This window comes from Triticum dicoccoides, chromosome 5A, assembly GCF_002162155.2.
Source record: "Triticum dicoccoides isolate Atlit2015 ecotype Zavitan chromosome 5A, WEW_v2.0, whole genome shotgun sequence".
Taxonomy (NCBI): Eukaryota; Viridiplantae; Streptophyta; class Magnoliopsida; order Poales; family Poaceae; genus Triticum; species Triticum dicoccoides.
This window is the reverse complement of record NC_041388.1, coordinates 457,737,483-457,751,982: the sequence shown is the minus strand read 5'-3', so window position 1 is coordinate 457,751,982 and position 14,500 is coordinate 457,737,483. Positions and strand designations below refer to the sequence as shown.

Sequence of the window (14,500 nt, the reverse complement as noted above, 5' to 3'; positions counted from 1 at the left end):
TAAGATGTTTTTACAATTCAATTTGAACTTATTAACTTTGTATATTTTGTGTCAACACATTTTTACAGAATTCCCACCATTATATTGTAAAAATAGATAGGAATGCGAACCATACAAGTTAATGATATAATGATAGATTATATGATTATACAATTTACTATACAGCAATGCGTCATCATAATCTAGTAAAACATCTTGAGTGCAACACGTATGTGAACCTTCAGAAATTTGTAAATCGTATCTCTTCAATGTGGAAATATGTATGAACTATGAGCTTAAGGAGATGGAGCGGCTGAAATGCAACTTCTGGAGTAGGTGAAAAATATATATGATAGTGTAGCTTCATTACCGGTTCACAGCCTCCTGACTAGCGAAAATTGAATTTGATTCTTAGGTTCACAAGATGACAAGAACACTCATTTCATTTCTTTACTTCTTTATACAATTAATACAATTACAACGTTACAACCGGTTACGTAAGATCCTCTATTTTTAGTTGAGTGACATCAGAGGATATAACACACTTCAATATCGTATAATTCTATGGATCTTCGGACTTCTTAGAGAAAGGTAATAAAAGAAACAGAACTTTTCACAAGATCAAGAAAGCCAGGTCTTACAAGGAAGCTTTTATGTTACCAAGGCTTCAAGTCTCCAACAGGCCCAGCTGTCCAGTTGAGATGCTTCTCACCTGGCTGTAAGTATATGGTCTCTGGGTGCGGGAGTTTGCGAGCAAGGCCATTTAGAATCTGATGGAATGCATCTCTAGGTTGCGCTGGCTGCGGGAACAGCATGGCCTTCTTCATTGATGGGTTGGCGAGCAATCTTTGCTTCCTTAGGATATCATCAATCGGAATCGACGTGAGAATTGAATCAAGCTTTGGCACATCCTCCTCATCAACAAAAACACCAATTTCGTCCCAAGGGATTGCATCGGCGAAAGGCAGCACGATGTCGTCAGCTATGATGACTGGAATGCAGCCAAAAACCACAGCCTCCACCAACCTAGGACTCCATGGCGCCCACCCCAACGGGCATAAGCAGAAGACGGAGCGCTGCATATCTTCATAGTAGGTGGCAGGGTGTTCGGTGGAGATATCAAACAGAGGATTATTCTTGAAGTTCTCCCACAATGAAGCTCGAGCACCTCTGCATAACAGACTCGATAAAGTTAGTGATAGAATCAAATATCAGTAGCAAGATATGTATCGTCTCTGGGAGTATTCTTACCTTGCGTAATACCCACCCTCAGGGTCGTTCCCATTGTCATAGAACAAACCTCTGAAGTAAATGAAGATTGAACGGGGTGTATCAGGAGGAATTAAGTGAGCCTGCATTTTCTGTGGTGGCGCAAATGGTGGTATAGTAATAGATCCCTCTTTCAAGCAAACATGATTCTTCTGTCCAAATGTTTGAACCAATGTAGCACGGTGTAGCAACGGAAGAATTCCACGCGCAATAGCATTCTCTTCCTACAAAGACAAATGGCCACTACACATATAAGTTCAGAACAAATGGCTGCTGAAGCCTGGTATACCGGCTCAAAGTTTTACTGTTAGTGAAACTAAATCGTGACCAGCTGTAGTAGTACCAAGAAAAAGGAAGGTACGAAGCAGGTAAGGCGATATACCCTTACCTGATAGTGAAAGCATGCCGCAAAATCATGTGGAGCGACAAAGAAATGATCTCCTCCATCAGTTCTATTCCAGAAAGGCCACCTCTTTGAAATGAACTGGATCGCGCTTCTCATCATCCTTGGAGACTTGAACGGTAACGGAAGTCCAGCACGAGTTAGATCACAAGTAGTGTAAACAGGAGCATAGAACCAATCGGCCTCTTCAGGGTTAACCGTCCTCACTGCACTAGAGAGCAAGAAACGGTGCATGAATATCTCAGCGGCAAACATGTGGTTGAGGCATCGGGGATCCTTGGTGACAAGCCTCTTGTTGTACTTGCTTGGCAAGTCGTAGACGAAAACCTTCAACTTGCCAACAGGATTGTCTTCTAGAACATCACCAGCACTTCCTGCAGGTCAATGATGTTGGTTGAGTAGAAGAACACAACAATCTCCACATGAAACGGACAAACAGAGGAGACCAATCATGTACTCCCTCTGTTCCGAATTACTTGTCGCAGGTATGGATGTATCTAGATGTATTTTAGTTCTAGATACATCCATTTCTGCGACGAGTAATTTGGAACGGAGGGAGTAACTATAATGAACCGAACAGGCTAATAAGTAACTAATGATGTGGGAAAAATCATGTGTACATACGACAACTAATGGTGTACCGACGAAATGCGAGTACATGAGGGAAGTCCATTTTCAATAAAGCATTTAGACATGATGCATCGCTCAGAAAAGTATATCATATCATCATCGGGTATTATTGGCCAACTACCTATCCTATAACTGCTCCATTAATTGGACCTTGGACGCATACATGGGACATATGCATCAAGCATAATTTTTATATAATCATACCACGATGCCACCACTCATGGTAGCTGAGCGGGACGCTGTCAGTGGCATTACTCAAGAATTTCCGTTTGCAGGTCGTGCAGGCAGACACGCATGCCACTTGACAAGAAGGAAATTCAGAGTCCCAAACTAATTACACTATCAAATACAGTACTAGCAATCCCCTATTAGTATATTACACGATTGAAAGTTGAAACGCGACAAGGGAAAAATCCCAACTGGGGAACTGAATGACTCCACAATTTAACAAATTATTTGCACGCTCGCGATTCACGACCTAACAATCAGAACTCATCACCAGGGCAAGGCAGAGCAAGGGGAGGTCACCTGAGATGCGCTCGGTGTTCCGCTGAGCCTCCCTCCCACTCCCATCCAGCTCGTTGACGGCGGCCGCCGGCGGTAGCAAGAGAGGGGAGAAGCAGGTGGCCACAAGGAGTGCCGCCACAGGAAGAAGCCGCCCATGCCTCGCGCCCACCATGGGCGCCAACTTGCTCGGCTAGGTAGAAAGCAGAGGCTTCCCCGAGAGGCGGGACAGGGAAGAAGATGCGGGAGCGGCCCTTTAATCAGGGGGGAGGGGAGGGGGATGGAGAAGATTGCTGGAGTAGGAATGAGAGGGAAGAGGAAGAAGAGAGCGAAACCAGGGGTTTGTTTTGTTGCTTGCGATGACAGAATTCTGTAGCGGGGGGAATGGACTGGGTCAAGGAACACGTTTGACCACAACAACCGCAACTACGGGTTAGGCCGTTTTTTTTTTTTTTGAGAAATACGAGTTGTGCCAAATGGTCGCTTGAGACTAAACGCGCGCAAACAGCCAAACACCCGTTTTTATCCGTCGTCAACGCATTTCCAACTCAAATTTGAGCCGCATTTGCGTCGAGATGGACAGCGCCTGTATGGGCTGGACACACGTCCTTGTTCTCCACTGCTTCTTCTGTCGGGGACACAATGCTCCCATTTTCTCTCTCATTCCCCAAAACCCTCCCGCGCTCCCCCTCCCCTCCCTCCGTGGCCGGAGCCCCGAAGAAATCTGCCGACCCAACAGCCACCACCACCCGCCCCACGGCGAAGAAGAAGAAACCGCGGTCGGAGCTCACGCCGGCGGAGATCGCACGACTCGACATAGAATCGGCCAAGAGGAGGGCCCGATGGACCATTCAGGCGAAGAAGATAGCCGCTATCGACCTTGCCCTGGAGGTCGCGGCCGCGTAGCACAGGGCGCCGTCGAGAACAACGAGGCCATTGTCGCCAAGGTCATGCAGGCGGCGACGACGCACGACCTCCTCATGCTAGGGTTGTGCTGACCCGCACCAACCATTTTCTCCGCCGCAGCCATGGCCGCAGCGAGCAAAGGCTCGTCGGTCGTTCACCCTCCGCAGTACCAATCGTCGGGCTCCTTCAAAAGGAACAACCCGGAATTGCATGTTTAGGGTGGTTCTTTTTCAGGCTGGCAAGGATGCCGACCGCTGGCTTTATTACCGGCGAAAAAACTTAGGGGTAGTTCCTTTTAAAGGTTGGCATGTGTGCCGGTCACTAGTGCTCTGGCCGACATGAATTGTGGCCACTGGCATGAACTACGGTCGTGATGCCAAAATTTCATGTATCCCTTCGCAAGAAATTCCAGGTGGCCGGACAAAATGCATCCGACCGTTGGGCGCACGGCCAACGTAAACGTAGAAAAGGCCGAATACCGCCACTTTGCCCGACCCAAACGGATAAAACAGACGTCCGTTTGGAGTCGTGCACTGGAGTTGGCCTTACATTTGATGTGCACGAACATTTTTTGTACTGTATAAGGGTACTTTCAGTGTAGTGGACAGGAAGTATCATTGGAATAGGAAGCTCGTAGAAAATAAGATGTCATGTATATCTAATTTACATTCTGTGAATAAAAATAGAAAAGAAGTATATGATTTTTTCATTGAGTCTAGATTGATGTTTATTTTCCTCTAAAATATGGACGATATGAATAGTTCCTAAGTAGGACTAAAATTATATTCGTACAAACCAAATAACTCTAGGAATTTTTCGTATAGGAATTCTATCCTATAGAATTCCTCCAAATCAAAGGAGGCCTAAAATATTATAGCTCTACCTTTTTCTCTTCTTGACTCATGTTTCCACTTTTGTTCCACTCATCATGTGACACAAATGGAACGGGCATGAGAGCATCTACAATCAGACCCTTCACTTCCCCCAACCGCTCAAACCGAAAAATGGCACCCAGCTGGACCTCCAAAGCCAATCCATACACATGGGTTGTTTGACACCACATATATATATGGGCGGTCCACCCGGACGTGACAGTCACCCTCAGACATGCTCTAAACCCCTACAAATTGACCAAGTCCACTAAATCGGCCACCCTCCCTTCCTCCCGCCTCTGTCCCCCCCTTTCCCGCATCTGTGTCGTCGCCTTTTACCACCCTTGCCCCACTTCTGCCCTGTCGTCCTAACTGTCGACGCACAATACGTCGCCCCCACCACCATGGATGATGGCCCAGCAGAGTCCATTGAGGTGCCTACTGTGCAAGGCTTAGACCGTAGCCCGAAGGGAGGGGCATGCCTGCGAAGTAGCAGAGAAGGATGTTGCGTTGAAGGAGGCCGTCGACATGGACTTCCTCGGGTCTGCACCATGCACCCTTCCCATGGGACCCGCCTGTCCCCATCATGCACCCTGCCCGTGAGACCCGCCCTCAGCCACAACCTCAGCCGACTCTGTTTCGGTCTCGCAATGGTTGTGCACGTCGGATGGCTTGACGCATATGGAAGAGGATGGCACGGAGGACAAGATGTACAAGTCGCCACAACTCCAACTATTGCGGACAACGTCGTGAGTCACCGGCGCTGGGCATGCCCACGTCCCATTCGATTAAATTCTGGACCTAGATACAGAGGTATTTTCTTGCCTCATATGCATTTTCGGATCAAATGTTGGGATGATTGCCTCATTGAGATGCATCTTTTAGGACACATTCATGGTGAACTTGATATATGATGGTTAATAAGCTTCACATTATGACTTGGGTGATACCAACTCCCCTTCGTTTCATGTTGGGTAAAATCGGGCACTGAAAAGAAGAAGACAACGAAGGCAAGATGACTAACATTCAGAACCCATGAAGATGTGTTGTTGTGTCAAGCTTGGTTGGCCACAAGCATGGATCCTATTTGTGGAACTAAGCAAAAGGGCACAAAGCATTCGCGAAAAAAATCACAAACATGACCATGATCACAAAACATTATGCAGAGCCAATTGCTATCCATTCCACTCGCAATGAGGGCTCTCTCCAACATAGATGGCCCACCACCCAATAGTCAATGAACAAGTTTTGTGATTTCTATGCACAAGCGGTTGGCTAGAACCAAAGTAGCGTAGGAATTGAAAGTCACGTAAGTTTGACTTTCTTCAGATTGTCATAATTTGTATTGCTTTCTTCATTTCTTGCATTATCTTAAGTGATTCTTGTTTGTCAAATGGGGTTGGCCGCCCCTTTTACCAACACATTGAGGAAAAAACATTCACTATGTGTCTTGTTGGTTGAAATTGAATGGAAACCTAAGTGGCAAACTCTCTGTAATGAGCTCAAGAACTCCGCCAATAAGATGAAGAAAAACGATGACTCAAACTCTCATCAATCTATTGGATTGGATGACAATGATGTGCCAAGTGGAGGGGCGACCGGAGATGGGACTGTGACAAAGAGGGAATGTGGGGTGATGGGAAAGAAGTAGGAGAAGGAGAGGGCCGCGCATGGCAACGGGATAAGCAAACTGTCTGCCACATGGACACACATTTTTTCCACCAAGGGAAGAAGAAGGAGGAGAGGTACAAGCTCTTCTTGGATGTGCAAACGCATAGGATGTTGTTTGACCGAGAGAGGGTGCGCGAGAGGTTGAACATTGAGAGGGAGATGATAGACATGGAGAAGAAAGAGAAATGGGCAAAATGGGAGATTGAAAAGGCCAAGGCATTGGAACCAAATGAGATCAAGAGAAGTTGAGGCTCGCAAGGGACTCGGAGGAGTCGGGGATCATATTGCATGACACTAGCCTCTTGGATGAGAAATCAAGAAGTGATTTGACAACAAGAAGGAAATCAACAAACGCAACAAGAGAGTCGACTGATTCATTTATGTATCACCTATGTATGAATTGTTGAATTTTATTTCGGCTTGTGTTGAATTGTTGTGTCATGTTTTACTTTGATTGTTGAACATATAACTTGTGTAATGCATCACAATTAATTATTCACATATTGTTTTAGAATAGTTCACATACTTATATGGTTATCATCATTAAGGTGGTTTGTCTACAATGCTCCCAACCCCGTCATCGCACCACCAATATAGTAATATGGTCAAACTTTATTAAAGAAACAATAGGAAATTCTCTAGCCCAACTTTTAGAGAGCTCCCACAGGTGACGGGAATAACATATTTGGACACATATAATAAATGTTGGTGTATTGAGCATGTTTTTGTTTTGAAAAATTTGAAAGTCACAAACTTTCATTTTTTTGTTGAAAAAATCCACATGTTTATGTGGATATATACTACATGTATTTAAAGTTTAATTTTGATATATGTTAACATGTGAACTACAACAAAAAATTCATAACTTTGATAATGGTGAACAGTACATGCATTGTTCATTATTAAAAATTCACAAAATTTTCATTTTTGTGTAGCTCACATGTTAACGTATTTCATCGTCAAACATTATACACTTGTGGAATGCATCCATATGAACATATGTAGAAAAACCTATGATTTTTTTCAAACTTCGAACTATGGTTTTTGATATTTTTAAAATGCAAGCTCCCAAATGCCTCACTTGCAAAACCTATCAAGATAAACAGGAATGAAATTGCTAAATTAGCAATAATAAGCAACCTTCCAAAAAGTGCTACAATTTTGGGAAAATGTAACCCACTCATATGCACATAAGTGAAATTCCACCAAAAGAAAGTTTGAACAAGTTCCCCCCAAAACGGAAAAATCAATAAAATAATGGTAACAATAATTCATTTCAGCACATGGTTAGCATGCACATGCACAATGCAATACAGTAAAAACTCTTACAACACAAATCATTATAACATTCCTACATCAGAACAACAAATAGGTAAGTGGCTTTATTTCACTCTTTACGAATATTTGCCCCAGCGCCTACTAGTTCCCAGCTAGCAACTACACATCAGTTATCATTTTGTCCTTTTTCCTCCGCCTTCTTACCAAGCTCCAGTATCATATTGGGAGAGCACCTCGCATCATCTGGGGTCGGATGAGGGTTGCCATTGATTCTAATCTCAAAATCAGGGCATTTCAAACGTACTTCGCCGACGTGCATTCCTAAAAAGATAGGAGATTGACTGGTGAATCAGTGCTCGAAAAAACAATTTGTGATTATGAATGAGAGAAGATGGAACTAAATCAAACAATAGTTCCGGGTTATTACTAGGTGGAGATCTATTTAGTTCTTGACAAGTGGAATGCAATGAAGTGAGCAGAGGTGATCTCTTATAGATCGTACAATGGCGTGACACATGTCTTTGGTAACCATGGACCGAACCATGACGTTGAACAAACCTAACACATGAACAAGGCATAGACAAGTGGTTTATAGATCTGACCACTTAAAAATTCTTTTGCCCAAGCATGCTAAGCATAGTACACCATGTATGCTAACAGTTCCATGCATGATACTAAGGGGACACTATAGGGATTGGATCCAATAAATGCTAATCAGGAAGTACGTGGCATGAGACCCATTTGTATGGAATTCTTTATTATCGTGCCTATATGGTCCATGAACCCAATTCTTGTCCATTTGGAAAATGAAAGGGATAAGAGTAAATGTATTTACACATACCATCTGCTAGTGAAGGTACTACTGTGTATCTAGGGGCCATCCAATCACAATCACAGCAGATCTCATCTGGCTCCTCCATTGACAAGTAGTGTCAAAGATACATATTGAATTAAAAAATTTAATGCATCCGTTCATCACAAGGTTTCTTACCATGCATTTATCGCCTTGGGCAAGTGCCTCCTTCAAGTTCAATCCCATCCGGTTAGTGCTCTCGGTTTTGCCATCATCGCCTGAGAAAGTTAGATAGGCAACTTTCATTATATTTGAGCTAGGTTCCTTATATTTCTCCATTATTGACAACACTTTTGTTGTCATCTTCTCTTCTGCATAAAGTTTAAACATGATGAGTAATGGAAATGTCGAACTCATATAGAAATAACTTGCCAAAATTTGCCACACTTCTAGTGAATTACAAAAAAAATTCATAACTTTGATAATGGTGAACAGTACATGCATTGCTCATTATTAAACATTCACAAAATTTTCATTTTTGTGTAGCTTACATGTTAACATATTTCATCGTGAAACATTATACACTTGTGGAATGCATCCATATGAACATATGTATAAAAACCTATGATTTTTTCAAACTTCCAACCATGGTTTTTGATATTTTTAAAATTCAAGCTGCAAAATGCCTCACTCGCAAAACCTATCAAGATAAACAGGAATGGAATCACTAAATTAGCAATAATAAGCAACCTTCCAAAAAGTTCTACGATTTTGGGAAAATTTAACCCACTCTATATGCACATAAGTGAAATTCCACCCAAAAGCAAGTTTGAACAAGTTCCCTCCCAAAAAGGAAAACTCAATAAAATAATGGTAAAAACAATTTGTTTGAGCACATGGTCAGCACGCACGTGAACAATGCAATATAGTACAAAATCATTCAACACAAATCATTATAACATTCATACATCAGAGCAACAAATAGCTAAGTGGCTTTATTTCACTCTTCACAAATATTGGCCCCAGCGCCTACTAGTTCCTAGCTAGCAACTTTGCATCAGTTATCATTTTGTCATTTTTCCTCCGCCTTCTTGCCAAGCTCCGGTATCATATTGGCAGCGGCAGAGCACCTCGCATCATGTGGGGTCAAACGAGGATCGCTAGTGATGCTCATCTCAAAATCAGGGAATTTCAAACATACTTCGCTGACATGCATTCCTGAAAAGATAGGAGATTGACTGGTGAATAAGTGCTTGAAAAACAATCTGTGACTATGAATGAGAGAAGATTGCACTAAATCAAACAACAGTTCCTGGTTATTGCTAGGTGGATATCTATTCAGTTCTTGACAAGTGGAATCCAATGAAGTGAGTAGAGGTGATCTCCTATAAATCGTACAATCGCGCGACACATGTCATTGGTAACCATTGACCGAACCGTGACGTTGAATAAACCTAACACATGAACAAGGCATAAACAAGTGGTTTATAGATCTGACCACTTAAAAATTCTTTTGCCCAAGCATGCTAAGCATAGTACACCATGTATGCTAACAGTTCCATGCATGATACTAAGGGCACACTATCAGGATTGGATTCAATACACGCTAATCAGGAAGTACGTGGCACGAGACCCATTTGTATGGAATCTTTATTATTGTGCCTATATGGTCCATGACCCCAATTCTTGTCGATTTGGAAAATGAAAGAGATAAGAGTAAATGTATTTACACATACCATATGCTAGTGAAGGTACTACTTTGTATCTAGGGGCCATCCAATCACAATCATAGCAGATCTCATCTGGCTCCTCCATTGAGAAGTAGTGTCAAAGATACAGATTGCATTTAAAAATTTAATGCATGCATTTAGCACAAGGTTTCTTACCATGCATTTATCGTTTTGGGCAAGTTCCTCCTTCAAGTTCAATCCCTTCCGGTTAATGCTCTTGGTTTTGCCATCATCGCATGAGAAAGTTAGATAGGCAACTTTCATTATATTTGAGCTAGGTTCCTTATATTTCTCCATTATTGACAACACTTCTGTTGTCATCTTCTCTTCTGCATAAGGTTTAAACATCATGAGTAATGGAAATGTCGAACTCATATAGAAATAACTTGCCAAAATTTGCCACACTTCTAGTGAATTACAAAAAAAAAACAAATTCATAACTTTGATAATGGTGAACAGTACATGCATTGTTCATTATTAAAAATTCACAAAAAATTCATTTTTTCTAGCTCACATGTTAACATATTTCATCGTGAAACATTATACACTTGTGGAATGCATCCGTATGAACATGTGTATAAAAACCTATGTATTTTCAAACTTTGAATGATGGTTTTTGATATTTTTAAAATTCAAGCTCCAAAATGCCTCACTCGCAAAACATATCAAGATAAACAGGAATGCAATTGCTAAATTAGCAATAATAAGCAACCTTCCAAAAAGTGCTACAATTTTGGGAAAATGTAACCCACTCATATGCACATAAGTGAAATTCCACCCAGAAGCAAGTTTGAAGAAGTTCCCCCCAAAAAAGGAAAACTGAATAAAATAATGGTAAAAACAAATTTTTTGAGCACATGGTTAGCACGCACGTGCACAATGCAGTATAGTACAAACTCATTCAACACAAATCATTATAACATTCATACATCAGAACAGCAAATAGCTAAGTGGCTTTATTTCACTCTTAACAAATATTGGCCCCAGCGCCTACTAGTTCCCAGCTAGCAACTTTGCATGAGTTATCATTTTGTCCTTTTTCCTCCACCTTCTTGCCAAGCTCCAGTTTCATATTGGCAGCGGCAGAGCACCTCGCATCATGTGGGGTCGTACAAGGATCGCTAGTGATGCTCATCTCAAAATCAGGGAATTTCAAACGTACTTCACTGACGTGCATTCCTGAAAAGATAGGAGATTGACTAGCGAATAAGTGCTCGAATAATAATCTATGACTATGAATGAGAAGATTGCACTAAATCAAACAATAGTTCCTGGTTATTGCTAGGTGGAGACCTATTCAGTTCTTGACAAGTGGAATGTAATGAAGTGAGTAGAGGTGATCTCTTATAGAACGTACAATGGCGCGACACATGTCTTTGGTAACCATGGATCGAACCGTGACGTTGAATAAACCTAACACCAGAACAGTGCATATACAAGTGGTTTGTAGATCTGACCACTTGAAAATTCTTTTGCCCAAGCATTCTAAGCATAGTACACCATGTATGCTAACAGTTCAATTCATGATACTAAGGGGACACTGTAGGGACTGGATTCAACAAATGCTAATCTGGAATACGTGGCATAAGACCCATTTGTATGGAATTCTTTATTATTGTGCATATATGTTCCATGAACCCAATGCTTGTCCATTTGGAAAATTAAAGAGATAAGAATAAATGTTTTTACACATACCATCTGCTAGTGAAGGTACTACTATGTATCTAGGGGCCATCCAATCACAATCGCAGCAGACCTCATCAAGCTCCTGCATTAACAAGTGTCAAAGATACAGATTGCATTTAAAAATTTAATGCATCTATTAAGCACAAGGTTTCTTACCATGCATTTATCGCGTTGGGAAAGTGCCTCATTCGAGTTCAATCCCATTCCACTAGTGCTCTTGGTTTTTCCATCATCGCCTGAGAAAGTTAGATTGGCAACTGTCGGGGTCAAACCGGCCGATCTCGGGCAGGGGGGTCCCGAACTGTGCGTCTGAGGATCGAAGGTAACAAGGGGCATAGGGAACACGACGTTTTACCCAGGTTTGCACCCTCTTAATGGAGGTAAAACCCTACGTCCTGCTTGATTGTATTTGATGAGTATAGGGGTTACCAGAGTTGATCTACCTCGAGATCGTAACGGCTAAACCCTGGATGTCTAACTTGTATGAATTATGATAGCCTCTATGGGCTAAACTCTCCGGTACACACTGGAGGGGCCTATGGTTGTACAGATTCGATTTGTGGAGGAAGGAAATTACATATCCGGACACCAATCTTGCCATCCACGCACAGGAGAGTCCTACCCGGACATGGGGGAAAGCCTTCTACTTTGTATCTTTTACGGCCCATCAGTCCGGCCCATGCCAAATAGCCCGGACACCCGAGGACCCCCTAATCCAGGACTTCCTCAGTAGCCCCCGAGCTGACCTTCAAAACGACGATGCAGTATCCAGCTTATGTCTTCGACTTTCGCAACGTTGGTTCTTTACAGTATACTGGGCGGATAATAGTTCGGCCCTGGCATCTTCGTTTCGCCTTTATGACTCCTTCCCTGTCGCCTCGATTTCCCCGCGTTGGGAGAATGCAAGCGGTCCACAATTTTTCATTAAAAAGAAAACACCCGGCCTCACACGGAAAACGCCTATATAAAGAGGTCAAATCCTCCAAGTGCCATCCACATCGTGTAGAAAAACGCCAAGATTGGCCACGAAAAAAGCTTCCAAACATGGCCAGTGCCCCAGGCTCCTCTTCCCGCCCCACAACCCTCAAGAGGGTGATTGGTAGAGCTGCTTAGTGCCCCATCTACAGTTGACTGACTCCAGACGTAGGGATATCTTCCCCTCGCAGATCTAGTCGCTGTTCGAGCGGGATTGGCCTCGATTGGCAACGACGTGCTGGCTGAAAATTTCCCCAACTCCAATAAGGAGGAGATGGTGTGCTTCATACCATTCCTTTTGCGGGGCTTAGGATTTCCGATCCATCCCTTTCTCAGGGGTCTATCAGAATTTTACGTCATCCAGCTACACAATCTTACCCCAGGTTCGATTCTGCACATCTCAGGTTTCGTTGCCCTCTACGAACTATTCTTGGGCTGCGAGGCCCATTTCGAACTATGGAGAAAGTTCTTTTGCCTCATCCCCCCGCCATCAAGGACATTCTATATTTGAAGTGGGCGGTGCCAAAGTATGGCGTATAGCCGGATCCAGATACCCCGTCAGAACTCCCAAAGAGATATATCCATAGTGGTATTCAGAGTGGTTTTATATAGATGATGTCCCACTGCCAGTATCCAGTTCGGCACGGCCTCCCTGAATTTTCCAACGCTCCTCTAAGGAAACACCTCAACTGGCGTCCCCGAAGTCCCAAGGAGGAAGATTGTGTAGAAATAAAAAGGTTGGTCAGCAAGGTCAGATTATTAGCCCATACCGGGCTTTCAATAATCAAAGTTATGGCCATTGCAATAAAAAGATGTGTCCAGCCTCTCCAGTCCAGAGTAACTCCGTTATGGTGATACAACGGAGAAGACAACACGTCCCATTACAAACGCAAGGGTCCGGACACCCCAGGCGAATTGGCCGTGATCTTGGACGATCTGTACAAGGGCAAAAAGGAAGACTTCCTCCGCTTAAACTACTAGGAAGGTTACTCCATGTACAACCCCATTGAATGGGTAAGATTTTGATTACCCGTGTTGGTTTATTGCTATCACAACATGCTAATCAAGTTATTTTTTGTTGTTATAAAACAGTCATGGAGGAAAATGATCGAGGGTGTTCATTGTCCTGCCCCATAGCCAGAGGATCACAACCGCGATGAAGATCCTGGCTTCTGCGAGTATCCAAAGATATACATAGAGTTCGATGATGGGGTATTTTATCAGGCGAGCCTTGATGGCTCAGAAGTGGCTATTACAACCGTCTGCCACTGCCTGTATTCCTTCTCCATCGTTAGTATTAAAAGGGCTTTCTCAAAAAGAAATTCCTACTTGCACCCTTATCCATTATACTAAACCATACTTTATAGGATCAGCGCTCGGCAGGCCAAGCAACACCTGCGCAGGGTAATCGTTCAAAATGAAAGGAGACCAGGAGCGCTACAGAAACCTCACAGTCAAAGAGGTATGTCCGCTTAATGCATGCCTGGGCTCGAGTTCAGATTGTTAAAGTCCCCTTCTATCCTTGATTTAGGAGGAGCACACGTTAGACTATGGGAAAACTCCCTGCTAGCCGAATGTCAGCCAATCCGGTGTTGGACTCGTCAACTTGGATGAGGGCTGATGCAATGCCAGTTCTGCCCCCTCATGAGGATTCAAATGACGTATCTGTCATGAATTCCGAGGTGGAGAGCGTAATGAATCACCATCGACTGAAAGAGGCCATGTCCGCTCTAGCCTTCTCCGAGCAGGAATTTACCGCACTTAGTTCGGTGGATGCGTATATCCTGCAGAACACTTGACAGAG

At 43.2% G+C, this 14,500-nt stretch overlaps 1 protein-coding gene across 1 annotated transcript; it reads right to left on the bottom strand.

The window, feature by feature from the left end:
* Nucleotides 1-401: 401 nt before the first annotated feature.
* On the bottom strand, nt 402-3,140 carry LOC119302289 (probable glucuronosyltransferase Os02g0520750). Its single transcript, XM_037579327.1, has 4 exons — nt 2,810-3,140; nt 1,637-2,025; nt 1,231-1,472; nt 402-1,149 (listed from the first exon to the last, which is right to left on the bottom strand). Exons 1-4 carry the CDS (start codon nt 2,958-2,960, stop codon nt 636-638), a joined length of 1,296 nt encoding a protein of 431 aa, XP_037435224.1. The 5' UTR covers nt 2,961-3,140; the 3' UTR covers nt 402-635.
* Nucleotides 3,141-14,500: the final 11,360 nt, after the last annotated feature.

Excerpts from the sequence above, each read along its gene's own strand:
- LOC119302289 (XM_037579327.1), bottom strand. The coding sequence starts at position 2,960 with ATGGTGGGCGCGAGGCATGGGCGGCTTCTTCCTGTGGCGGCACTCCTT. Across the intron at positions 1,473-1,636 it reads CGGCATGCTTTCACTATCAG|GAAGAGAATGCTATTGCGCG; the intron begins GTAAGGGTATAT and ends TTGTCTTTGTAG. Across the intron at positions 1,150-1,230 it reads GAGGGTGGGTATTACGCAAG|AGGTGCTCGAGCTTCATTGT; the intron begins GTAAGAATACTC and ends TCTGTTATGCAG.